Genomic DNA, 26,369 nt, shown 5'->3' with positions numbered 1-26,369 from the left:
GGTTTACTGTTGTTGCCTATCCGCACCACGTGATGATAAAATCGACGTTGTCTCATGAACAACGCAACACATTCGTCAATAAGTTTAATTTATTTTTCATTTCATTTATTTATTTGGTATAGCCCTGCGAGCCATTCGGCTCTTGAATCTAGTGCAACAATAACACTGTGGCCTTAAAAAAATATATATGATATGAAACGTTTTGGGCACTGGCCATTCTTCACAACACGTAGAGGTCACAAGAGTGACCTGGCCTCACAAAAGTGACCTGGCCTGTCTATGTGCTCTGAAGAAGGGCCGTTGCCCAAAACGTCGCCCATCATATCTATTTTTTGTCTTTACGGCGGTGTTATGGATGAATGTGTTACGTTTTTTTAAATATATAACCTGATAGAAGTGTATTCGTTTAATGACACCGGGCACGAGTTAGGATTGCGTCTTACATTCAGGAGCGTCTTGTTACACTGAGAATACGGTACGGAGGTTTTTTTGTTTGTTCTTGTTGTTCACACTCACCATCTTGGTGAAGTATGGTTAAACAATCCCCAACGACCCACACTGAATGGGGGAAGAGGCCCCCATGCAGCAGTGGATGAACAAATGTCCTGCGCGTGTGGACACGAATGAGAAAGGAATGACTGCCTTGTATGCATTTCCTATGCAATCTCAGAAATTCATCATCCCGCGTCTAATTGGATTGCCAGTGAGAGTAACAATACACTTTGTTCGTTTTATATTAATAATTTATTTGTTTGTGTACCATAGCCTGGGCAGATTGTCGGCAATATTGGTCTCGCTTTACAAAGGGGGATGTGTTGTCCCAGAGGGTCCTGTGCTGGTTATAAATAATCTAATTGAAACATTTATTTATTTACGACGCAGTAACATGGTGAAAAGTCAACGACACTACACAAGTCTATATCGCAAAGGTGACCTGTTGCATGCAAACGATAAGCACGTCGTATATAAGCACATTCAACAACACCGTGGACTGAAACAGAAAACCCCTCCGATTACACAGTATATGTTTTCCTTTTAAGGCCACAGTGATGTTTAGGATTTTTTATCTGTTTAATTTGTTATGCGTCGTTTTGCGCACCACTGCCAACGAAGCTGCAGCATCACGGGATAATTCGTTTCGACCCAGGGTGGCAACTTGCGCGCGTGTCCTCCTTAATTGTGGAGGCTGTCAGAAGCGAGTGACTTTGGCTCTCGCTTCGGCTCTAGGGGCCGCGTCCAACAATGTAGCCGAGCGTCTGAACAATGACACGCGCATTGACGATATGATCGTGCACATTACATTTGCCGTCACAAGTTAAACAACAACAACAAAATCCCCCCCCTCTCACATTGTAAGAGATGGTATCCGTTCGCGGTTGTAACACGTTGTGGAGATGCGTTGTAGCTCACGTGGCTAATACGTGCGAAGATTGATGGAGGGGTTGGAAGGGGAAAAAAAAACAACTCTTAAATACATTGTAAATAAACTTTATTTACGTTCCACAACTCGGAACTTCGTCTCGCTGCGTCATTACACACATCCTGGAAACAACTCTTCCGCAAACTTTAATTCTTGAGTTCCAGACAACGGCCGTTATAAATCTTCGTGTGGTTTGGTGGGCAGTGGTCTTTCAGATAACATACCGTGTCAACCCATACGGGTTACCCCGTATTCTTGTACAGGGAAATTGAGTTTTCAGATCCATACGGCGTACAGCCATTTCAATACGGGCAACATTTTTTTGTCTATTTGTTTGTGTTTCTCCCTATGTGATGGGACTTTGTAGAATGAACGTTGAGATGTTAAAGGGCACTGGGTGACCAATAAGGTCTGAATTGGTCTGTAATAATGTAGGCACTAAATTTCGATTTAAAGCTTTCGTGACTGCAGGGATTCACCTTCTGGGTTCTTTCGGTAAAGTCACGTAGAATGGGAATAAAATAATAATAATAAAAATAATAATAACATAATTATTATTTTTATTGTTTTTTATTATTTTATTCCCATTCTACGTGACTTTACCGAAAGAACCCAGAAGAAGGTAGGCACTGATAAGGGGTTGACAGGTATGGGATAATGTTCCTGGCTGGGTCACCATGGTACAGTCTGACCCCGCCAGTCAAGGAACGAACCATTATCTTTCTCCGTGAGGCAAGCCATGACTCCTAGAATTCCGGTGATGCTCTCTTCAATGCCGATCTGTGCCTGGCAGAAGAGAAATACATTCGAAAAGAAATGTTACGATATATGCGAAATGGCTCACACCCCGTGACACTGAGTTAAAAAAAATTTCTTCCGGTCAGAGCTAGCAGTGATACCTGACCTGGTCCCGAGTCCTTCTTTGACCAAGGGACAATGATCAGATTATTGAAGTATGTCTTGAGGAGTAAATTGATAAAGGGCTGTGTATTTATACAATTACAATGAGATATGGAGGGAAATATTTCGTAACAAATCATATTTTTTCATTGACAAAAATGCAAGCTGAGCATGCCATATCACACTTTGACATGCTGTACATCAATCTTGATTTGAAGCTTTCGTGACTGCAGGAATCCGTACTCTTTGTTTCTTTCGGTAAAGTCACGTAGGTATGCCGAAAGAACCAAAGAGTATACTGTACATCACTTATGACATTCAGCGGCGTTCTTCATTGCAAGACCCGTGGGCCACTGGCGGCCTCTGCTGGCCTTAAGTGCGGCCCCTGACAATAAATAAATAAATGTGAAAACACCACCCATCATCGTGCTGCCAAACCGCAATGGTTTCAAACGTGTGGCGGCCCCTCACACTGATGATGTCTTAGAGATGAAAGTGGCTCCCCTTTGAAAATTAATGAAGAACGCTGACATACAGCAACACATATCCACAGTGGTGAGATGCTAACTATCTCGCCTCGTATGCAGGAGGTCGTGGGTTCGATCCCAACCCTGACGCCTGAACTGTGTATTTGGAGTTTGCGTGTTCTCCTCGTGGTCACGTTGATTTTTCTCCGAGTCCTCCGGTTTTTCCTTCCACATTTATAAACGTGCGTTTTGAGTATTTGGCTGCTATAAATTTCCACGTGATAAGCCACTACGTTGAGCTATCGTTGGTGGCCAGGTCGCTTCTGAAAAAGAGCTATATAGCTCAGTGGGGGCCTTACCTGGTAAAATGTAAAAAAATTGTAATATTCTACAGCAATGCAGTACATGTGGACAGGAGTCGCTCTCTGTTTAACTGCGGCCGGATGGCCTTTTGCACGAGACCAGTGGTGCCATTTGAAATGGGGCATCTGTGGGGTGTGTCGAATGGAGCCACTTACTCGCGATCCACCCATTCTGGTCCTGACCCAACCTGGGTGTAAGGCCACGCACAGGATTCCCTGTTCCTTGAGCTCCTCGGCAAGGCACCTGATCAGCATGTTCAGGGCGGCCTGTGTCAGGCACAGCACGCAAATAGAGGGGGTTTTTCACAGATCAGGGAGTGTAGGGTACAGGCAATGTAATACTTCATACCAAAAAATAATCATGGGTCTCACTGTGGAGAATATCAATGACAAAATAGATAATCAGATGTCTATTTCGTATATGTATCGCCACATAACACACAATAAACAAAAATATATGTTTTCACAACCCATCAGCTCACAATAATCGGTGAATCAAAATTCTGAACATTAAGTTTCATCAGTAAAACTAATTTTCATCTAAAGATGATTAGATGTTAAACATTTAAGTAAAATGTGACGTCACGTGACACTAATTTTGAACGGAAATGACGCAATTTTTCGGATGAATGCAAAATAAAAGTTTTTCAGACCATCCAAAATTTCATACAGTGAGGGAAAAAAGTACTTGATCCCCTGCTGATTTTGTACGTTTGCCCACTGACAAAGAAATAATCAGCCTTTAATTTTAATGGTAGGTTTATTTGAACAGTGAGAGACAGAATAATAAAAAAATTCTAGAAATAAGCATGTCAAAAATGTTATAAATTGATTTGCATTTTAATGAGGGAAATAAGTATTTGACTCCTCTGCAAAACATGACTTAGTACTTGGTGGCAAAACCCTTGTTGGCAATCACAGAGGTCAGACGTTTCTTGTAGTTGGCCACCAGGTTTGCACACATCTCAGGAGGGATTTTTTCCCACTCCTCTTTGCAGATCTTCTCCAAGTCATTAAGGTTTCGAGGCTGACGTTTGGCAACTCGAACCTTCAACTTCCTCCACAGATTTTCTATGGGATTAAGGTCTGGAGACTGGCTAGGCCACTCCAGGACCTTAATGTGCTTCTTCTTGAGCCACTCCATTGTTGCCTTGGCCGTGTGTTTTGGGTCACTGTCATGCTAGAATACCCATCCACGACCCATTTTCAATGCCCTGGCTGAGGGAAGGAGGTTCTCACCCAAGATTTGTCGGTACATGGCCCCGTCCATCATCCCTTTGATGCGGTGAATTTGTCCTGTCCCCTGAGCAGAAAAACACCCCCAAAGCATGTTTCCACCTCCATGTTTGACGGTGGGGATGGTGTTCTTGGGGTCATAGGCAGCATTCCTCCTCCTCCAAACACGGCGAGTTGAGTTGATGCCAAAGAGCTCCATTTTGGTCTCATCAAACCACAACACTTTCACCCAGTTGTCCTCTGAATCATTCAGATGTTCATTGGCAAACTTCAGACGGGCATGTTTATGTGCTTTCTTGAGCAGGGGGACCTTGCGGGCGCTGCAGGATTTCAGTCCTTCACGGCGTAGTGTTTTACCAATTGTTTTCTTGGTGACTATGGTCCCAGCTGCCTTGAGATCATTGACAAGATCCTCCCGTGTAGTTCTGGGCTGGTTCCTCACCGTTCTCATGATCATTGCAACTCCACGAGGTGAGATCTTGCATGGAGCCCCAGGCCGAGGGAGATTGACAGTTCTTTGTGTTTCTTCCATTTGCGAATAATCGCACCAACTGTTGTCACCTCCTCACCAAGCTACTTGGCAATGCTCTTGTAGCCCATTCCAGCCTTGTGTAGGTCTACAATCTTGTCCCTGACATCCTTGGAGAGCTCTTTGGTCGTGGCCATGGTGGAGGGTTTGGAATCTGATTGATTGATTGATTGCTTCTGTGGACAGGTGTCTTTTATACAGGTAACAAGCTGAGATTAGGAGCACTCCCTTCGAAGAGTGTGCTCCTAAACTCAGCTCGTTACCTGTATAAAAGACACCTGGGAGTCAGAAATCTTTCTGATTGAGAGTGGGTCAAATACTTATTTCTCTCATTAAAATGCAAATCAATTTATAACATTTTTGACATGCGTTTTTCTGGATTTTTTTGTTGTTATTCTGTCTCTCACTGTTCAAATAAACCTTCCATTAAAATTATAGACTGTTCATTTCTTTGTCAGTGGGCAAACGTACAAAATCAGCAGGGGATCAAATACTTTTTTTCCCTCACTGTATGTCCAATTTTTCTAAATCCAATTTTTGAAAATTAATCCACAAATTGGGACACACATCCCTACACAGTACCTTGCTGGCACGGTAAGGGTAGACCTTGGAGATGTGAAAGTTGCCAGGCACACTTGAGATAGACCCAGCCTCAGAGCTCACGTTCACCACTGCTGCCTTTTGGCAGCCCATTGGCAGCTTCACATTGAAATCTGCTGCCCGGTTGAGCAGTGGCAGGAAAGCCTGCAACGAAACACACCGACGATTGAACACACAAACATGCGCATGTCCACAGATTTTTTTTGTCATGTTAGCTTAAAGGACTGTTAGTTTTCGAAACACTGCTATGATATGGTCAGGTGGCTAAGTGTTCAGGGGTCAGAGGCTTTGAATGTAGGATTTGGCCACCAGTAATTATATCGAGCTTTCAGGTGAAGCGAGTTGATGGACTCAGCCTGGTCACCGATGGCCGTGCAAAAGCAATGTTAACTTTGCTACTTAATTTTCAAAAACTCCAGCACTGTGTATTAACATTTTCAGTTTTGCTTCACATGAGACGAACGCTCTTTGCAATACATAAAATGCGGACCCTGAGTGCGAAAACAACAACAATCCCTATTTAAGTGTGTTCAGGTAAATCGGGGCTACACGTCCCCTTGTCCATGGCTGGTGTTACCCGGACCACCTTGCTCTAGTTGCATGCCCCGCACAGCTCCGTACCTCCGTAAGGATGGCTGGCGCCACAGCGTTGGTATGATAGCACTGCAGCATGGAGTCGGCCGACAGTGAACCGAGGGAGCCCGTTTGTAGAGTCCCGGCGTTGTTCACCAGAAGGTTGAGGCCTTCCTCCCCGACAGCCTCATCCACCACCCTCACCGCCCGCTCCACACTCGCGCGGTCTGTGATGTCTTTGCGAAATGCGTGCCAAGTGGAAAGCGAAACATGAGAATTGTTTGATTCACGAGGCAAAAACTAATGGCTGTGTTCACGTGCACGGCATTTAGTTTCCACGAGTTAAAGCAATGTTCCCTCTAGAAAGGATGAAGCCTAATCAGAAGCCAAGAATATATTCTAATTCAGTAATGAAACGTGTTATGTTTATGCATTTGTACATATGCAGCCGTTTTGTCCAACTACTGCTGAATAAGAGTCTTCTCACCTAGTGTTGGGCAAGAGGGCTGTTTGACCATACTTCACCACACTGGTCAGTGTCGGTTGGTGAAGGGGGTGTTTGTGCATGTCAATCAAACCAAAATGTGTAAATTTCACAGCTAGAACAAGCAAAATTAAGCGAAACATCAAAATGAGTAAGTGATTGGTGATCAGGCTGAGACCATCAACTAGTGGACATGAGAGAACCCAGTTTAACCTGCTGGTTGCTCAGATTATTACCCAAGATTCTCAGCAGTAGCAGTTTAGTGCCACTCATGAAACACGTTTGCTGCCACAAGTGCAGATCGGATGCGGGTGGTGTGAGGCGTTCAACTGGACAAACAGCCCTGCCATATTTATAAAAACTCACCCATTTCCACCACCAGCAGGCTTGCGTGGTGTTCCGCCAAATTCCGCAATTCCTAGAAATGCAAAAAACAGACCGAATATCAAGGAGGTCACGAGCATTGTCATCACTGCTGGATGAAGGCCTCCCCAAGGCAGTCGCCATCTCCCACGACCTCGCAATGCCAGCAAAAGCAGCCATCGTGCCATGGCGGGCCTTCTCTCACCACCTCGCGACATCGTGTTCCATATATATTTGTAATGATTTGTTTTAACTTTTTACTTACCTAGCAGGTAAGGCCCACCGAGCTATATAGTTATTTTTCAGAAGCGACCTGGCGACAAAAGATAGCTCGGCGAAGTGGCTTATCACATGAACATCTATAGCAGGCAAATGCTCGAAGCGCATGCTGATTCCAAATATGGATGGGGAAAATCGGAGGACCCAGAAAAAAATCCACACGGCCACGGGGAGGACATACAAACTCCAAATATACAGCAGCAGCAGCAGGCGTCAGGGTCGGGATCGAACCCACGACCTCCTCCTGTATACCAGGCGAGGTAGTTAACATCCCCTGCCACCGTGATGATAATGAGAGAGAGAGAGAGACACGCAAACTCCAAATATACAGCAGCAGGCGTCAAGGGTCGGGATTGAACCCACGACCTCCTGCATACCAGGCGAGGGAGTTAACATCTTGCAACCGTGGCACTGTGGCGCCCCATCTCCCATATCAGAGTTCTTGAACCATAACAAGGTGAATATAGTGGAGATGGACACCATCTGGTGATATCTGGTGTTATTGGGTGATGCCGGCTCAGAAATAATAAGCTTAACGTTCGAGATGCAATCCATATGTAGTGGGTTCTTCAGACGCCGTAGTTGAGGCAACACTTATTTATTATAACACCAACTTGTTAACACAACACCTTCTAACAGGAAGGGTAACGGCCCTTCCACCCGCTAGCTAAGGGGATACACTTCCCCACGGAACTCGCCATATTCCTAAGCTAGGGTCTTGGGCTAGTCTGACCTGACCGCGCCAAGGTGCAGGTCTCAACCACTGGTTCCACGGACCCGGCCCTGACAAGGACTGCGGGCTCCGAGGCTCCAGGGTCACACCACTGGCTCAGCCTGCCCGGCCCTGACAAGGGCTGCGGGGCCAGACGAGTCCAGGGTCCTAGGCTAGCCGGCCTTCTGTCTTCACTGGTTCTTCAGCCTTCGCTGGCAGCACTGCCCAACTCTCTTGAGCTCCCACCTTTTATATACCTCCCTACCGACGGGCGGGTTACTGGGGGATCCCAGGACACCCCGCAGCCCCCACCCATTGGGAGGGGCGCGGGGGATCCAAACACCCCACAGCCCCCTCCTCTCCGGGAGGGGCCCCGGGGGATCCCAGGACACCCCACAGCCCCCCTTGCCCCGGGCTAGGGATATCGTGATTGCCCCCTACAGGTAAGCAATGGGTACTAGCCGGAGATGGTGTACGTTCGTCCCATAACACCATTACACATGTAACAAGAAGTTTTACCTCGAAATTTCTCGTGTCATGTCAGAGGTTTACCTTTATATCCCGAGTGTCAGACCAGAGGTCTAACATATAAATGTCTAGTGTTAGGACAGAGGTATTGCCTCTCGATATCCAGTGACAGGGCAAAGGTATTTATCTTTAGGGCGTTTTCCCCTTCTTTTTTTTGAGCGACACTCTTGTACTAGATCATGTGATTCATAACCTGTGAATCGGCCGGTGGCGAGATGTTAACTACCTCGCCTGGTATACAAGAGGTCGTGGGTTCGATCCCGATCCCGACCCTGATGCCTGCTGTATATTTTGAGTTTGCTTGTTCTTTCTCCCCATGGTCGCATGGAATGTTCCCCAGGTTTTCCCTCCACATTAATAAACATTCGTTTGGAGTATTTGTCTGCTATACATTCCCACGTGAAAAGTAATTTTGTTGAGCTATCATTTTTGGCCAGATCGCTTCTAAATAATTAATAGCTATATAGCTCAGCGGGCCTTACCTGGTATAATAAAAACAAATAGCAATATCCTACAGCAATGCAGTACACGTACACAGGAGTCTCTCTCCATTTCGTTGATTTCATCTATGGATATTCTTTGGGTCTTTCGGTAAAATCACGTAGATAGGTTCAAATAAAATAACAAAAAATAACAAAAAAACTACAATTATTTTCGTTGAACCTATCTGCATGACTTTACCGAAAGACCCAAAGAATATGAATTCCTGCGGTCACGAAAGCTTTAAGTCAATATTTGATCTATGGACTATGAATCGTAAGTGTGGGCAATGTTGTGACATGTGGTCCATTGTCTGTTTCTGTTGACCGCAGAAGTGACACTGCAGACCGTTCTTAATTTCCCCTCAATGAAAGGAGGTGACCGCATCTGTCGTGTCCTTCTCTGCAGCGATTTAGGGCTCACCACTGGTTCCTGGGTACATCTAACCCCGGGGAGATTAGGTGGACAATCGTGTTCGGCAGAGCGAGGGAGGGGAGGGAGGTTAAATTGTCTATCCACAGTCGAGTACTTATATAACAGCGGCACCGCAGAATTGAACCGAATTGCAGTTTGTGCTCTCCACTATTGCAGCACTTTTGAATGGTTAAAAAACCCCCCTCCAAAAAAAATGTACTTTGTATTTCGTGTATTTTATTTTCACTATTTATATCTGTAGGCCGAGTTATTACCCACTTACGCAAAGCCTTCAACGTCACCGTCACAGTTGAGTGCTTTCACGTTTAATACGCCCCAATATCCACGATAATTCACGTGCGCATTTGGGTCGGTGGCTTGCCCGCACTGGCAAGTCCGGCACAATGGACAGCCCCCTTTGTCAATCCACTGAACCCCCGCTGTAGTTGATGGCCCTTCCGCCAGCAGTGGTTGTAAGCAAGCAGTTTGCATGGGCTGCACCTTCATCTTTACCTTTTAACACACGCAGTGTCTGCATATTACCCCCCGCCCGCCCGCCCGCTCTCCCACCTTCGCGCTCTGCTCATCGGTGCATCGGCAGGTGGCGAAGATGAAGCGTGGAGACGCCTGCTGCTGCTGCTGGAGGAGGCGATGAACGATGCCGAGTCCCAGGCCGCGGTTCGCACCCGTCACCAGCACCGAGTTGAGCACCAGCTCGCGGTTGGCGAGCCCGTTCATGACGAAGCTGCGCAGAGACAAAGGTTTAACAGCGCGTACGCAGCGATACAATAAAATTATATTAAAACAAAAAAAACAATCACGACGTTTCGATCACAACGCAAGCGATCTTCATCAGGTGTCAAGAACAAATCACGGAGGTAAATGCAACAAAAAGATGAGAGACACCTGTTGAAGATCGCTTGCGTTGTGATCGAAACGTCGTGATTGGTTTTTTTTGTTTTAATATAATTTTTATTGTATTTCTACACACGTGACTTTACCGAAAAAAAAAACAACGAGTAATTTTTTTGCAGTCACGAAAGCTTTAATACTTTATTAGGTTTAACAGCGTTGGAACAGACATTTTGGGGGCAAGCGCTGCCTGCGAGCGTCTATGAAGGCCGGCACGGCATACGGGGGTAGTGGGTGGCCAACACCACGCCCGGCCGCCTTTGTCTCGCGAGTGGTGATTGTTTACGCACCGCACCAGTTACTCATTTGAGGCTGAGTCGACCTAGGGGAGGCCCAGTTCAGTTAATCGGTTCAGATAATCGTCAGCGGTGCTGGCCGTGAGCGGTAATCGAACTCGGGTCACCGGGTACGTAGCGCAGTGCGTTAACTGCTTCACGACACCGCTCCCCACAGACACGCACACATGTAACTAGAGAGTCGGACGATCCACATATTTAAGTAAAAAGTAAAAAAAAAATATAACACGTTGCTCAATAAAACGGTGGCCTCAAAAGGAAAACACGTAAACGGCGACGTTTTGGGCAATGTCCCTTCTTTATAGCACATGTTACGAATAGCTCTCTGCATCGTCTGATAAGGGAGGGCCTGTCCGTTGGAACATTTTAAATCTGCGCTCAAGACAAATCTGCGTATTCACCTTGCTTCTTGCGAGTTAAAATTCACGTTGGAAAAGCTGGCATATTGTAATGCTATATATTTATTGGATTTCAAATCTCGCTATATTTTTGTAAGTGTACGAGCGCTAAAATACGTGCGTTCATTGCGCTCTATGCAATGTGGATATGTTTATTTATTGTTTGCTTGGCACGTCGGAGGAAACCGGGGGGAGGAAAAAAACCCCAGAATGAGAAGTTAAGCGCTCAACACCGTCAACTCCCGGTCACCTCGCAGCCCCTACGCCTACCACACCTGGCAAGCCCCATCGTAGTCACCCATCCAACGGACTCAATCACGCTCCACCCCGCTGAACTTCCGAGCTCGGACAAGATTCGGCACACTCAGGGTCACTTTTTTTCGGAGGCGTTTGGATTCGCGTAGGTGTAAAGCGACAGTGTACACAGAGCCCTGCGACATCGTGACAGGTGGCGTTCAATCATACAAATGGTTCCAGTGTAGCACACGCATATACACGTAAGATAAGGCCCCCACGTGTGGACACAAAAGCGCACTTAAGTGTAACTGCAAATGTACTACCACATAATAGACATTCCTCTTCTTTCGGAGACGCAGACCTCGTTAAACACGATAAGCCCCCAAATGGCCTTCAACCATCCACCCTTCAGTCTGCACCTCTTTATACCCCACTGCGTGAACCGAATAACAATTCTCCAAAAAAAAAAATATCCTCAAAACATCACATCATCGCGTCGCCCGCAGGGATGTAAAAATGTAGGTCACCTGTTTTGAGTTCGAGGCGAGATGAGCGACGTCCCGTAGAAAAGACGGTGGAGGAGGAGGAGGAGGGGGGGGTTTGCAACAAATCGGATGACGCCTCGCGAACGTCGAGGGAAGATTACTTTAAACGTCTTGTAAGCGTAGAACGGGGTAAGAAGCAGGACGGAGGCTTGCCGGAGAGACAACCAGCGTGCGATCTCTGCAGGCGACAACTGGCCCGTGGGTGCCGTATAAATACGAGCCGAGGCGGCATCAATCAGCGCGTCAGCAGCAGCTTCAGCCTCAGCCTCTTTGTCTCGCCCGTGGCGGGGGCGGTGGCCGGGGGGAAGTTGGTGGGTGGGTGTCTGCGGGGAGTGGTGGTGGGGGTGAAGGTGTGTTCTACAAGACACCAAAATTGGCATCGGAGAAGCAGGCTAACCCAACTCACTTATTTTAGAAACCGCCAATACATTGGACGCGAAACGAACCGCTGTTGATATGAGGGCGCGGCGGCGGCTGCTGCTGCTGCCAAGTGGGTGGGGTAAAAGGCAAGATAGAGAGAGAGGAGGGCACTTCACCTGCGCGTGGAATGCGAATACCCCTCTTGCACTTCGCAGAGGCAGGTTTGGATGCTGACCCGCCGGTGTTTGTGGATACGGTACGTTGCACTTTGCAAGGCAATGGGGTCGCCGGGTTTTTTTTTATCTCACTGCGCGGCTGTTGAAACAATGGCCAGGTTTCTTAAATGCCACTCCCCTGCACCCCTCTGCGTCTCTGGTCCACCCAGCAGCAGTTGCGAAAATTGGTTACAGCCGCGGTAACGTCGGTCGGCAAAATCGCGCGTGGTGGGTTAAAGTGTGGGCACGTCCAGATGCCTGGCCAGCTTGGACGTCCTTCCACGAGACACATTTTACGGGGATCAAAGACGTGAATCGTGAATCTGCGTTGTTGGTTCCAAGCTCCAACATCGAGCAGTGAAGCCACCCCCAGGAGTAGATTTGTTTAGATCAGCAGTTCTCAACCATGCTCCTGTACCCCCTCCGTTGGGTTTTGATTCAACCGAGCACCGCCCTTGCCTCTAACCCAACACGGTTCTGCGAAGTAAACGTATGAACGACGAACATCGATGCTTTAACCAATTCATCTTCTTTGGTTCTTTCGGTAAAGTCACGTAGAATGAGAATAAAATAATAAAACGAAACAATAACATTCTCACGACGTTTCGGCCACAACACAAGTGGCCTTCTTCAGGTGAAAGGAACAAACCTGTCGGGACGACAGAGCTACTTTAACTAATTGTCAATTTTGTTGGGGGGGGGGTATCCTGACTAAGCAAGCAACTGCAAGCGAATAAAAGAAAAAATTAACGGACGCTCTGGCACGCGTGGGGTATTTTTTCGCTCTCTCTGATCACTCTCGGGAACCGCGTTGTCTTACGATCAGTGGGCGAGTTTAGAAAGGTCTTCTATAGCGTTCTGGGTTACCCCACATGGATTTACACGGTATCGAAGTTATTTTATACTGGCAGATTCACACGTGATTATTCGCCGATGACTCTCATGCGTGATGCAATTTCACACGTTTACACATCGCCCCACGTGCCCCTCCCTGGGACATTTCCACGGACCCCTTAGGAGGTCCGCGTAGCCCCCGGTTGAGAACGCGACAAATGCGATCGAGCGTGGCGCTTGGCCACCACCACCACCACCACCTCGTATGGCGACGCTGACCTTAACAGGCACCGAGGAGACCTTTGCGTGTTTGTGGAATATGCGGGCATTGTGGGCGTTACGGTAGAGACGCAAAGGCGCGTGCTCGTTTGCCGTGACTGTGTGCGTGGCTCGCTCCCTCCTAGCAGAAGTTACGCGTACCGGGTCAGCGCACCGCCAATGAAACCCCGACGCCTACTCCAGCTCAAGGCAAGATAACCGCCGCATTCTGTCATGCAGTAACCTCCTTAACGAACCAAAACCACGGACCATTGACAATTTGTCAGAATATAAGTGCAGGGCTGTTTGCGAAGTCGTTGCAGACGCAATTGAGTGTGAATGGCGTCAGGGACGAGAATACTTTTGAAACGGTATCGGAAAATCGCGAAACGCTTGGGCCGAGGGCTGCCACCGGTCCTGGTTTTCTCAAAATCGTTTTCTTCTTTTAAAAAAAAAAAAACGATTGCTGCCCTGGGACACCTGTGAGTCTGTTGGAGGCGACATTCAAAGTTCCCTTGACAGTCGCGGAACACCACGGACAGGTGCTTCATTTCAGCCGGAACAAAGCGGAACCCGTAGATGCTCGCCAATTCAAGGCGCCCCCACCGACCCCTCAAGAGAAAAAAAAAACCACGAGAATAGATTTTCCCACTTTTTTCTGGCAACAAAACAGGTGTTAAGATTTCGATTTAAAGCTTTCGTGACTGCAAGGATTCATCTTCTTTGGTTCTTTCGGTAAAGTCACCACGTAGAATGAGAATAAAATAATAAAATAAAACAATAAAATTCTCACGACGTTTCGGCCACAACACAAGTAGCCTTCGTCAGGTGAAAGAACAGTACTGTCGGGACGACAGAGCTTTGAAGCGTGACTTTACCGAAAGAACCAAAGAAGAGGTGTTAAGATGTTAAAACACCAAATTTAATCATGTCTGCATTAACCACAATCTCAAACGGTGTTAACACCGTTTGAAAGAAAGCTGTCTCTGGTGTGGACCAATCAGTTTCAAAGACAATGCATATATTATCAGAGTACGTTTTTTGTTTGCATTCTGACCACAAGTATTGTGGTTAATGCAGACATGATTACTTGTTAAAGGTTTCAGTTTGGTGTTTTAACATCCAACGTTAAAAATAACCGCCACTTTTTTCCAAATGTTCTTGCTGTGGTTTTCACACCTGATGACGATTGCTTGTGTTGCAGTCGAAACGTCGTGAGAATTTTATTGTTTCATAATTTTAATTATTTTAATGTTTCCCTTCTACATGACTTCACCGAAAGAACTAAGAATATCTTAACACCCGTTTTGTTGCCTGAAAAAAGGGGAAAACCTCTTCTCGTATTTGGGTACTGGCAAAGGATGTCCGATTATGAAAACCCCCATCTTGAAACCCCCCCCCCCCGCGTTTCAATAAATGAAATCTTTGTGAGACGACGGAGGAAACTGAATGCGGACGAGAGATATACAGATGGCGCGAAATGATAACAATGCTCGACAAATGTAGAGATGCGGTGAGATGAGCGATATTGGCGTATTAATAGTGATGGTAATTAAATAAAAATACGTGCCTATTACCTACATATATGTGCTTTCTTGAGCAGGGGGACCTTGTGGGCGCTGCAGGATTTCAGTCCTTCACGGCGTAGTGTGTTACCAATTGTTTTCTTGGTGACTATGGTCCCAGCTGCCTTGAGATCATTGACAAGATCTTCCCGTGTAGTTCTGGGCTGATTCCTCACCGTCCTCATGATCGTTGCAACTCCACGAGGTGAGATCTTGCATGGAGCCCCAGGCCGAGGGAGATTGACAGTTCTTTTGTGTTTCTTCCATTTGCGAATAATCGCACCAACTGTTGTCATCTTCTCACCAAGCTGTTTGGCAATGGTCTTGTAGCCCATTCCAGCCTTGTGTAGGTCTACAATGTTGTCCCTGACATCCTTGGAGAGCTCTTTGGTCTTGGCCATGGTGGAGAGTTTGGAATCTTTGGAATCTGATTGATTGATTGCTTCTGTGGACAGGTGTCTTTTATACAGGTAACAAGCTGCGATTAGGAGCACTCCCTTTAAGAGCGTGCTCCTAATCTCAGCTCGCTACCTGTAGAAAAGACACATGGAAGCCAGAAATCGTTCTGATTGAGAGGGGGTCAAATACTTATTTCCCTCATTAAAATGCAAATCAATTTATAACATTTTTGACATGCGTTTTTCTGGATTTTGTTGTTGTTATTCTGTCTCTCACTGTTCAAATAAATCTACCATTAAAATTATAGACTGATCATTTCTTTGTCAGTGGGCAAACGTACAAAATCAGCAGGGGATCAAATACTTTTTTCCCTCACTGTAACTTAACGTCTCAGCAGCCCCTCATGGTAGCTGTCTCTGTGCGGTACAAAAGTCAACAGGACCGGCCTGCAAGTGTTATTTCGCGTGTTGTTATTGTATAGATTTTTTAAAATTACGATTTGAATTTTACATAATGTGATGTACCTTAAAACTTTCGTGACTGCATGAATTAATATGCTATGGTTCTTTCTGTAAAGTTACGTAGTTAAAAAAAAGCTATTAAAAACATCTCGACGTTTCGATCGCAACACAAGCGGTCATCATCAGGAACAGGGAGGTTAGCCTCTGAATGCCTGCCTTGATATTTTTTTATCACTTTATTTTTTTAATCTATTATATGACTTAACCGAAAGAACCATAGAATATGTGATGTACCCACATCAATTGGGGGGAAGGGGGGAGGCGGGGAGGTGCCTCTTGACCCACACGGGGCTCTAAGCTTTTGCTTGGGTCTGCTATTGCTTAGCGCCACCGCTGTCTTTGCGGGTGCATATACCGAGGCGTTCTTTCCCTGATGAACTGAAGCGGAACCACCAGGGGTGTAACCAGCCTCGTGAAATATGCAGGCTTAGCGCGTGCGACAACGGGGCTTAAGTGGGCACATGGTTTAAAAGCCAGCGACTGCCATGACTGTCCACAGTATGCGAATTATTTTGTTCTTCTTCACATTTTCACGGCCGGCATGGTGAAGTATGGTCAAATCATCTCCGTGACCAACGCAGCTGATGCACACTTGGGAAGTTAAATAGCTCTACAGTGTGCGACTGTTGTCATCTAGAAGGCACCCTTACAACGTATAAGGGGCCGTCCATAAATGACGTCACGCACCTGGGGGGTGGGGGGGGGTCAGACATTTGTGACGATGTGTGACGAGGGGGGGGGGGGGTTAAAATGTGACGTCACATCAAAATGCGCAACTTTAAATAAATATAGACAAACACGTTCTACTGAATTAAATAGACTTTTTAATAAATGTTTTCTCCTACAACATCAGAGTGCAGCGCCACATTAAATACGCACTACAATGACAATAGTTTAAAGCGATTTGAAGCATGTTTTATATTTTTTTTGGGGTGGGGGGGGGCAGAGCTTTGTGACGTCATATTTGAGGGGGGGGGTCTGACTTTTTGTGACGCCGTGTGACGAAGGGGGAGGGGGGGCTGCAAAAATCGTCCAAAATCGCGTGACGTCATTTATGGACAGCCCCCTAACGACGCAATGCCCGGTGCACAAACACGACGGAGACATCACGGCGAGGCGCTCGGCTGCTCGTGACGCGTTAGTCTGGCTCGGCCGCCCTGAATGTAGACTGTGGTTGTCGCTCTGCGTCTACCATCGGCCGTACGAAAGAAGAAAGAAAGAGATGCCCAACGCAGCTCGAGGAGGCTTTAATCGAGCAACAGATTAACAACTGACTCAAAATACAAAGGAATAATCAACGAATGGGGGTTATACAGTCGGCACTTTTAAAGAATAATAATAATTATAAGAATAGTCTTCATTTGAAGCTTTCGTGACTGCAATGATCCATACTCTTTGGTTCTTTCGGTAAATCTTCTTTGGTTCTTTCGGTAAAGTCACGTTGAATGAGAATAAAATAATAAATTAATAAAATAAAATAATAAAATTATCACGACGTTTCGGCCACAACACAAGTGGCCTTCATCAGGTGAAGGGACGAGAGTGTCTGGAGGACAGCGCTGGAGCGACAGTCTCGTCCCTTCACCTGATGAAGGCCACTTGTGTTGTGGCCGAAACGTCGTGAGAATTTTATTGTGTTATTTTATTAATTTATTATTTTATTCTCATTCTACGTGACTTTACCGAAAGAACCAAAGAAGATGAATCCTTGCAGTCACGAAAGCTTTAAATCAAAATTTATTTCGGTAAAGTCACGTAGGTAGAATAGGTTTTCCCCTTTCTGGCAGTAAAACAGTTTGTGTTACGATGTTAAAGCACCGAACGGAAACCTTCGGCAGGGAATCATGTCTGCATTAACCACAGATACTTGTGGTGAACATGCAAACAACAAACACACGCTCTCCGGTAGTATACGATGATGCATTGTCTTTGAAACCGATTGGTCCACACCAGAGACAGCTTTCTTTAGAGCCTCGTCTCAAAACCGCGTTAGATCAGAGGACGCCAAAAAGGCGAACAGCACAAAGACAACGCCACGATCAGGAACACTGAGAGCTCGGGGAGAGCCGCTACAGTATGGGACCTCCTTTGCCAGTATCTTAATATAAGAAGATGTTTCCCCCCTATTAATACACGTATCTTGGGAAGCCGCGCGGAGTTTCGGGACTGCTAGTTTCAGTCTTGCAACAACCAATCCTGTGACAGTCGTGAGAGTCCTCGCTTCTTGAGGGAGGAGATGAGAGGACACGGAGAAAACCCATCACTGGTAACGCTGAAAGCTCCGCATGTACCGATTCCAGAATCCGCTACTGTGCTTCCATCTCCCGTCCACTTGGCATTCAGCCATAACCTTAAACAACCGCTGCTATTCCCAAGCAGTCTCTCCTTCAAATTATATAAACAACATTTTTTTTTTAACCACGTAAGGCCTACTCAGCTACACAGTAAAGCTGTTTTTTTTCAGAAGCGACCTGACCACAGATGATAGCTCAACACAGTGGCTTATCGCGTGGTCATTTGCCGCAGTCAAATAATCTAAACGCATTAATCTTTGTTTTTTTCGGTAAAGTCACGTAGAAATAAGAAAAATAAAATTACATAATATTCTTATTTCTACGTGACTTTACCGAAAAAAAACAAAGATTAATTCCTGCAGTCACGAAAGCACCAAATCGAGTCTAAACGCATGTTTCGAAATATGCGGAGGGAAAACTTCGTAGGACCTGGGGACGCGACCACGGGGAGAGAGAACGTGCAAACTCCAAATATACAGCAGCAGCAGGCGTCAAGGTCGGTATCGAACCCACGACCTCCCGTATACCAGGCGAGATAGTTAACATCACGCCGCCGTGACGCCCACGGTGGCAAATAATAAACCAGACTCAACCTGATAATGGTACGGTCATTTTAAATAGTCTATCCACGGAGAATACATTTATTCGCCTATTTATTTACATAGAACCCTCCACCCGGCTCGGGAAATGACAAATGAAAGGGGGCGGTGCGTGCCAGGGGATGGAAACTCCAGCAGAGCCAGGGAAATTCCAACCCCTCCCTCCACCCACCACCTTCGCCCCTACCTCTCCATCCAACGCATCGAATCCTCCACTTAATCACTCGCTCGTTCGTAACAGCTTCCGCGAGCCGTAACCCCAGACACAAGGTGGAGGCATTTTGCATTCCGCGGGCTTTTGCGGCACCTGGCTTGCGATGTTTTTTTTTCTCCTGCCAAGCGGTTAAAACCCAAAAAAAAATCCAGATGATTGTGCCGAACAATTTTGTATCTTTTTTTTGTGTGTGTGTGCTCGCACTATCGGGGGCCACACCTTGACTGGCTGCGTAAATGGTGGGTGCGATGACCCACGTGACTTTTACAAAGGTTACGGGTGTTGTGTTATTGGCGGAAGCGAAGAGGAATATTTGTTTCCAATATTAAACGATTGTTCTGTGAATGTCAAACTTATTTTGTGGTTTGTCAGCCGTGCGTCTTTTTTAAGCGGTCTTAACGAGATATCAGAAAACAGAACAAATTATTTGGCGATTCTGCTGCTGTGTTGGTTGTGATGCGCAAGCGCCGTTAATAATAATAATAAAGAAACTGAACACATTAATTAATAATACGGCGTGGCCTTAAAAGGGAATCATGTATAACAGGCGACATGTTTGTTGGGTGATGGTCCTTCTTCATAGCACTTAAAATAACAACAGGCAACGATTCGGGCAACGTTCGGACGACGTTACATTTATTCAAAGTGATATACAGAAGCGTTGCCTGAAACGTCACCTATTATATTTGTCCCTCTTCAAGGCGCAGTGTTATCGATGAATGTGCTGGGTTATCAGAAGCATAGGGTTGCCCGTGTTTTCGCAGTTTACGTTTGTTTGTAATAAACGCAAACAAAATAATTTACTTAAAATTCGGTTTGACAGCGAATTGTTACTCCTCTGCAGGACGAATGCCTTCCCATGTTGTGGCATTCATGGCGGATGTCTGACCTCACTGCGCAGGAACTCTGCGAGTTGATGAAGCGGAATTCTCTTAGGACCGGTTCAGATATCAATCGCCATCGATGTTACCAGTGGCCAGGAATGAACCTCAGGGCGCCAGGTTCATAGCAGAGCGCGCGAACTAACCACTGCTCACCCCGATAAGACACCGTTAAAATGAATACCAATTCCATGTATACATGTCTATTTTTTCTGATCGTTTAGATTTTTTTTCTCCGAGTATGACTGTGATGGTGCTTTGAGTGACAGATTTGTGCCAGAACGGCGCCACGCGTTTAAACAAAAACGAACGATGAAAATGATAAGAAGAGACATTGCTTTTTTGATACTGGAAAAAAAAGAGTTCCGTCGAACAAAAATGTAATTGACTTGACTTTTTGGACTGCATTGCGTGGTTGTGCATGACGTCCAACGGTTTTATCATCTGTGAGCCGGGAGTTGATTGAGGAACGTGGTGCGAAACGCCGGACACCGTGCCGAACGACACTTACACATCATTACGCGTTTCGCCTTGTCCGTGCCAATTGACGCCATCGACATTCTTACCGTACCTCCGACGAGCACGGTTGCCTACGTGCGGTGCGAAAGAAGTTCCACGTACATACGTACACACGCAACGTTGCATCTCAAAGGCCTGTGGCGCCGGTTCAGTAATGTCATGGATTAGAGCGGAAATCAAAACAAGCCACCAACAACCGCGATTACCTACGCAGGAGTAAAATGCTCGCGGATTTTCCCGTGAACGCGAAAAACAAGGACGTCACCCTTTTTTTTCTCTCGATTGCTGTCATGTTTTTTATCGAAGGGCCTTGCGTAGTCAACAGCAAGCGTCCCATTGTTGGCAGTGTGGGTGTTTTTTTGTCTTAAAGATCTACTAGACTCGTCAGAACACTACGCAGGCACGCCAGGTGCTGAACAGGGGTATGCGCTACCGCGTGTAAACCGTACAGACGTGTTCCATTGACGAAAGAGAGAAAAAAACGCATCGGTTTGTTCGCCCTGCAAGATAAGCGGCGAGCTTTGAATTCGCTCTCAAAGAGAGAGAGAGAGAGCAGCGCCGTTGGGTGTGTTCCTTTATCGGAGACCTGACATCTCTTTGCCTTTGCTATCATGTCTCAACAAAGGGTGAAATTAGCCTTGCTGCTCAATGTCTATGGCAACAAAGGGGGGAGAGAGGATGGGGTTCGATGATGCATTTGGCTTGCTCGAGTCAAAGTGATGACTTTGCACAAACGTGCGGTATAGAAGAAGGTTGCTCATCTTCTATATTTTTTGGCTCTTTCGGTAAAGTCACGTAAAATATAAAACAATATTATTATTGTATTGTTTCCCTGCTAACGCGGTGACTTTACCGAAAGAACCAAGAATATGAATCCCTGCGGTCACGAAAGCTTTAAATCGAAATTTAACTGCTCATCTTCCGTTGAAAGCCACGATGAGACAATGTGTCGGTACATCCACATTCCTTTGGAGTTTGCGTGTCTCACACTCTCTCCCCGTGGTCGCGTGGATTTTACTCCGGGTCTTCCGGTTTTTTCTTCTCCACATTTAGAAACCATGCCTTCAGAGTATTCGGCTGCAATAATTTTCCACATGATAGGCCACGCTGTTGAGCTTACTTGTGTGGCCAGGTCGCTTATGAAAAAGAACTACAGTATGTAGCTCAGTGGGCCTTACCTGGTAAAATAAAAACATATTTTAGTTTTCGATAGGGGGACAGCAACGATGTTTATCAGACATCACTCGCCACTGATGTTCTGGTGTTAGGTGTGGTTTGAGAATTAAACTTGGGTTCGTTACTTGGTAGGTTCAAAGAACATTGCGCTCACCATTGCGCCACCACTCCACCCCCGCAACGTATCGCTCAGTTTAAACCAGATTATACCTTCGCATGTTAAAACTCCACCGGATAGCCACATCACTTTTTTTCCCGTGTTGATTGCATTTGGTTGAACCGTAGAGTCGGTATCAAACAGTGGCGTGACATGTCCTCTAGGTGGGGCTGTTGTGAGTGACCTCTGAAAAGATGGTGTTGTAATTAAGAAAATCCTCGTACTGGTAGGAACCTCCTGGGTACACCAGCCCACAGGGGATTATTGTGTCCGTCCGTCATGCATCCAAAAATGGGAGGGGTGGGGCTGGGTGGAGAGGGGAGGGGCTGGGTGGGGAGGGAGGGGCTGGGTGGGGGGTGGGAGGGGTGGGGCTGGGTGGGGAGGGGCTGCTCACCCCGTGGTGCCCTTATAAAACTCAACGTTTAACCTACTCACGCCGGCTTGTGCCCGCCCTCACAGCCGGGCATATTTGCGGAACACACCACGTGGTGCCGCCGTTGACCCTGGCAATCAACCCAACGTTCCTACCAGCTCCCTCTGCAGGAATGTGTTCATGTTATTGGCCTTCCCGTGAAAGTGATGTCACTGTCTTATCTAACCGACTGTTGGCACGCGAATGCTGTCCCCATGACCCTCAAGTCCACACTGCACAACCCGTTCGACACTGCCGAAAAGCCGTGAGCTGGTATATTTGCACAGTGCAACGTAGCGTCGTCACATCGTCTCTCATTACAGCCACGGGCGCCCTTTTTCACCGCCCTGAAAGGGGTCTCAAACGGCGTGGATAAAAATGCTAGAAGCTCATCGCAACGATCGAAGGGAAAACCTCTCACTCGGACGCCTTCACTTGCCACCCCCGAGAAAACCTCCACCCGAGAAGGCACAAATCAGGCAAGGGCGTTGCGGCGGTTTTGAATACGAACAACGTAAAATGTTATCTTCATTAGGCAATTCACGTCGAATGAAACACAACAAAACTATTTCTAGGAAAGTAGTTTCCCCCCCCCCCCCTTCGGGGCCGTCCATAAATGACGTCACGCGATTTTGGACGATTTTTGACCCCCCCACCCCTTCGTCACACGGCGTCACAAAAAGTCAGACCCCCCCCCCTCAAATATGACGTCACAAAGCTCTGCCCCCACCCCCCCCAAAAAAAATGCTTCAAATCTCTTTGAACTATTGTCATTGTAGTGCCTCATTTAATGTGCCGCTGCACTCTGACGTTGTAGCGGAAAATAATAATTAAAACGGCTATTTAATTAAGTAGAACGTGTTTGTCTATATTTATTTAAAGTTGCGCATTTTGATGTGACGTCACACTTCTTAAACCCCCCCCCTTCTCGTCACACATCGTCACAAATGTCTGACCCCCCCCACCCCACCCCCTAGGTGCGTGACGTCATTTATGGACGGCCCCTTAGAAAAACAATTTCTCATCTGCAGCTGCTTGATGGGGCGGTGCCCCAACGCCCCTAGTGGACGAACCGGCGCCTCGTCCCAACATTTGTGTCATTCTTCATTTGAAGCTTTCGTGACTGCAGGAATCCATAATCTCTGGTTCTTTCGGTAAAGTCACCACGTAGGTAGAAGAAGCACACAATGAAGTAAAAGAAAACACGTTTCGGACGCTTGTGGTGCGACCGAAACGTCGTGTTTTATTTTCTTTTTTTTCTATCTACATGACTTTACCGAAATAACCAGAGAGTATTTGTGTCATTCCAGGCAAATGTGCCTCTTGGCTGCCGACGTCCGACATTGAACCTCAGGGCGGTACCCCGGGGTGTCCAAGGTACCCCGGCTCTCGCATAATGTCCGCGATGCAGTCACTCGTAGTCTGTTGACGGGTCGGCGATGCGGCAATCGACTCATCTCGACGAGCTGTACTCACGAGGATGCACCGCTACAGGGGTTTGGAGCAATCGTCCTCACTGCGTTTCCACATCGTGGAGTGTGCCACCGATTTCGGATTGATTGGTTACCCCCAGTCGCGGAGTGAAGTTACAGCCCTGGGGCAAAAATAGTGTCCCAGAAATAAAATACTTAATTGCCTCGGCCATTCTGTATTATTTGGAACCCCGGGGTACCGCAATGAGGATCATTTTGGCAGTGGTTATCAATCACCACACGATCGAGCTCGTCGTTCTGGCGACGTGTACAGGGCTACAGGCGACGACAGATTGACGCCGCGAAGTTCAGAAAGGCCAGTCGGCATCTGATCGCAGGGTTCCTTCCTCCCACCCACCCCGGACGATTGAATGTCTTCGTAGCCGCGCTGAATAACGGTAAGTCGTTCTCGACCTTGCGATCCAGAGGTCAACGGTTTAGTTCGATCTCCCCGTGCGGGGCATGTATTGTATGTTGAACTTCTTTCGCACCGCGCGTGGTCAACCGTGCTAATCGGAGGCGTGGGGGATGCGTCCTCAATCCCCCACCCGGTTGCAGTGCTGGATTAATTATCCCAGTAGCAAAGTAGCTACATATATGTAGTAGCTACTACATATATGAAGCTACTACCCCGCACTTTCAAGGGCCCCACGCGCTAAATGCTTTCAAGCTGTCAATTCCGGTTCGGTGATTCTGCACTTGCTCTATTACTGTAGTACTATACCGCCTTCAACTTTTATTAACGACTGGGTGTTTAAGGTTAACGATTTGTCGTATTATCTGGCTGTATAGCAAATGAAAAAATACAATTACTTTACTACACAAGTTAACAATGTGTTATTATTTTGTTTCCCTTTAACGTGACTTTACCGAAAGAACCAAGAATATGAATCACTGCAGTCACGAAAGCTTTAAATAAAAATTTAATGTGTGTTAAATATTTATGTTTTTTTGCGGCCTCTTTATAACAAATGCTACAGGCCCCGCACTAGCTTAATCTGGCCCCTGCCCAGTAGTATGAATGCATTGATACATCGCAGTGAGGCAACAGGCAGTGCGCTTGTGGTGGGGTAAAGTGTGGGTACGGTCTGTCCAGTGTGGATATATTGTCTAAAAGGCGCGCTCTGGAACTCCATCCCTGATGGAGAGCCCTTCCACCAGCAGTGGCGTGAGCGTGCAATTGGAGGGACTGCGCCTTTACATTTTCCAATAATAATAATAATAATCATCATCATCATGGTGATGACAACGATAATTCAGCGGTCTTGCTTTTAATACGCATTGATCGGAGTTGTAAAAATGCGACGAAAAGCGCTGCGAAGACGATAAATAAGGAGAGAAAATCAACACCAGACGCGGGAAGGCGGCCGGGGTGAGAGAGGCAGCGAGAGACGCGCTTCGAGGCGGCCGTTCAGCCAGAGGGCTCGGCGGCATGCGGTTGAACACGAATGGGGTGAGCACAAAAAAAACCGGGCGCGAGACGCAACGCTGAACAAAGGCCGGAGTTGAGTGCCACCGTCTGCGTTTTTCAGTCCTCGATTTCATTGTGTCCGCACGTGCATGCGCATGCTTCTGAAAAGAGCGCGTCGCCCCGTGTTTTTAACGTTACCGGGCAACAAAACAACGCTAGACTTGTACAGTAGTCGAAAGAATCCCCCGTGGGATCATTTTAAAAAAACAAAAGTGTGCGAACGAAGCCAGCGGGCCTGAATGTCAAAACCGGTCGTGGGTTAACGGCAGGAGTGAGGGATATTGGAGCGGGCGCTCATCATCATTGCATCGCAAACGCGGAGAACCAAGCACACGCGCCAACGTTGGCCCAACGTTCAATGTTCACTGGGATTAAGAACCACTGTGGCCAGGCAATTCCGGAATTTCACACCATATCGGTGCTGTGCGCCCCACCCCGAGCAGCGTGGCGAAGTATGGTCAAAGAACCCCCAGTGGCCGACACAGCGAGAGAGAGGGGGGGGGGGGGGCTTCAACTAGTCGCAGTGGATTGAGACACAAGACGTGATCATCGTGGCCAAAGCCATCGGTGCAAACCTCCGGCTCGCCAACGCGTTGCCGTAGATGCTGCCGATTGGACGAGCGACCTCCGAGATTTGCCTCCACAGTGTCCCACCACCACCACCTGGGGTTAGTTCGACTTCCCCCCGTTGGTCAATGGACTCGTGAAGACCATTCCAATGTCTGTCTCGGAAAATGGGCATTCTCCCATTCTGCAAACATTTCACCCGGCTAAACTTTTTTTTAGCCTTATGATACCTGCGACACTTCCCTGCCTGCCGTGGTCTCTAACAAACTTCTGCTGCGCACGCATCTTAGCTTGCCACACAATTTCCAGTAATTCGTTTCAAAACAGCCGTGCTGAAATGCCATTTTTTTGTTTTTCAAACTGCACAGAGTCTAGCTGTCTGATTCATACAGCAATAGATACACTCTTGCCTCAAATATTGTTTACACTCAGACTAATCCCTGCTCGCTTCCACAGTGGCTTCCATAAACCATCAAAAACCTGGCTCCTTGCTGGACGCCTTCCCTCGATCTACGAGCAGCTGAGTTTTGAGTGACGTCCGAATGAATACATCTTTGACACAGACGACGTCTTGAAAGATGCAAAAATAAATGTTGGCTTCATGTAAATTTCAACGTACGGATTCAGTCACGTTATTATTCTGATTGCGCGACAGCACAGGGTAATGTACTTAGTTCACTGTTGATGTGGCGAGAGGTTTGAAGGCAGAAATAATACATC

General features: G+C 46.9%; 1 protein-coding gene across 1 annotated transcript; it reads right to left on the bottom strand.

Moving 5' to 3' along the window:
• Nucleotides 1-1,322: 1,322 nt before the first annotated feature.
• On the bottom strand, nucleotides 1,323-12,745 carry LOC116951654 (uncharacterized). Its single transcript, XM_032970448.2, has 7 exons — nucleotides 11,718-12,745; nucleotides 9,918-10,092; nucleotides 6,938-6,989; nucleotides 6,136-6,323; nucleotides 5,497-5,658; nucleotides 3,306-3,416; nucleotides 1,323-2,206 (listed from the first exon to the last, which is right to left on the bottom strand). Exons 1-7 carry the CDS (start codon nucleotides 12,113-12,115, stop codon nucleotides 2,093-2,095), a joined length of 1,200 nt encoding a protein of 399 aa, XP_032826339.2. The 5' UTR covers nucleotides 12,116-12,745; the 3' UTR covers nucleotides 1,323-2,092.
• Nucleotides 12,746-26,369: the final 13,624 nt, after the last annotated feature.

The sequence above is a fragment of the Petromyzon marinus genome, chromosome 43, assembly GCF_048934315.1.
Source record: "Petromyzon marinus isolate PM22_M1 ecotype Great Lakes invasive population chromosome 43, UKy_Petmar_22M1.pri1.0, whole genome shotgun sequence".
Lineage (NCBI taxonomy): Eukaryota > Metazoa > Chordata > Hyperoartia > Petromyzontiformes > Petromyzontidae > Petromyzon > Petromyzon marinus.
This window is presented reverse-complemented; position numbering and strand designations above follow the sequence as displayed.

What these genes read in the sequence shown, in the direction of transcription:
- LOC116951654 (XM_032970448.2), bottom strand. Translation starts at nt 12,115, where the DNA reads ATGCCAATTTTGGTGTCTTGTAGAACACACCTTCACCCCCACCACCAC. An exon ending in CGCCAGCCATCCTTACGGAG is followed by an intron (nt 5,659 to 6,135) that starts GTACGGAGCTGT and finishes GTTTCGTTGCAG; the next exon opens with GCTTTCCTGCCACTGCTCAA. An exon ending in CCAGAATGGGTGGATCGCGA is followed by an intron (nt 2,207 to 3,305) that starts GTAAGTGGCTCC and finishes CTCTTCTGCCAG; the next exon opens with GCACAGATCGGCATTGAAGA.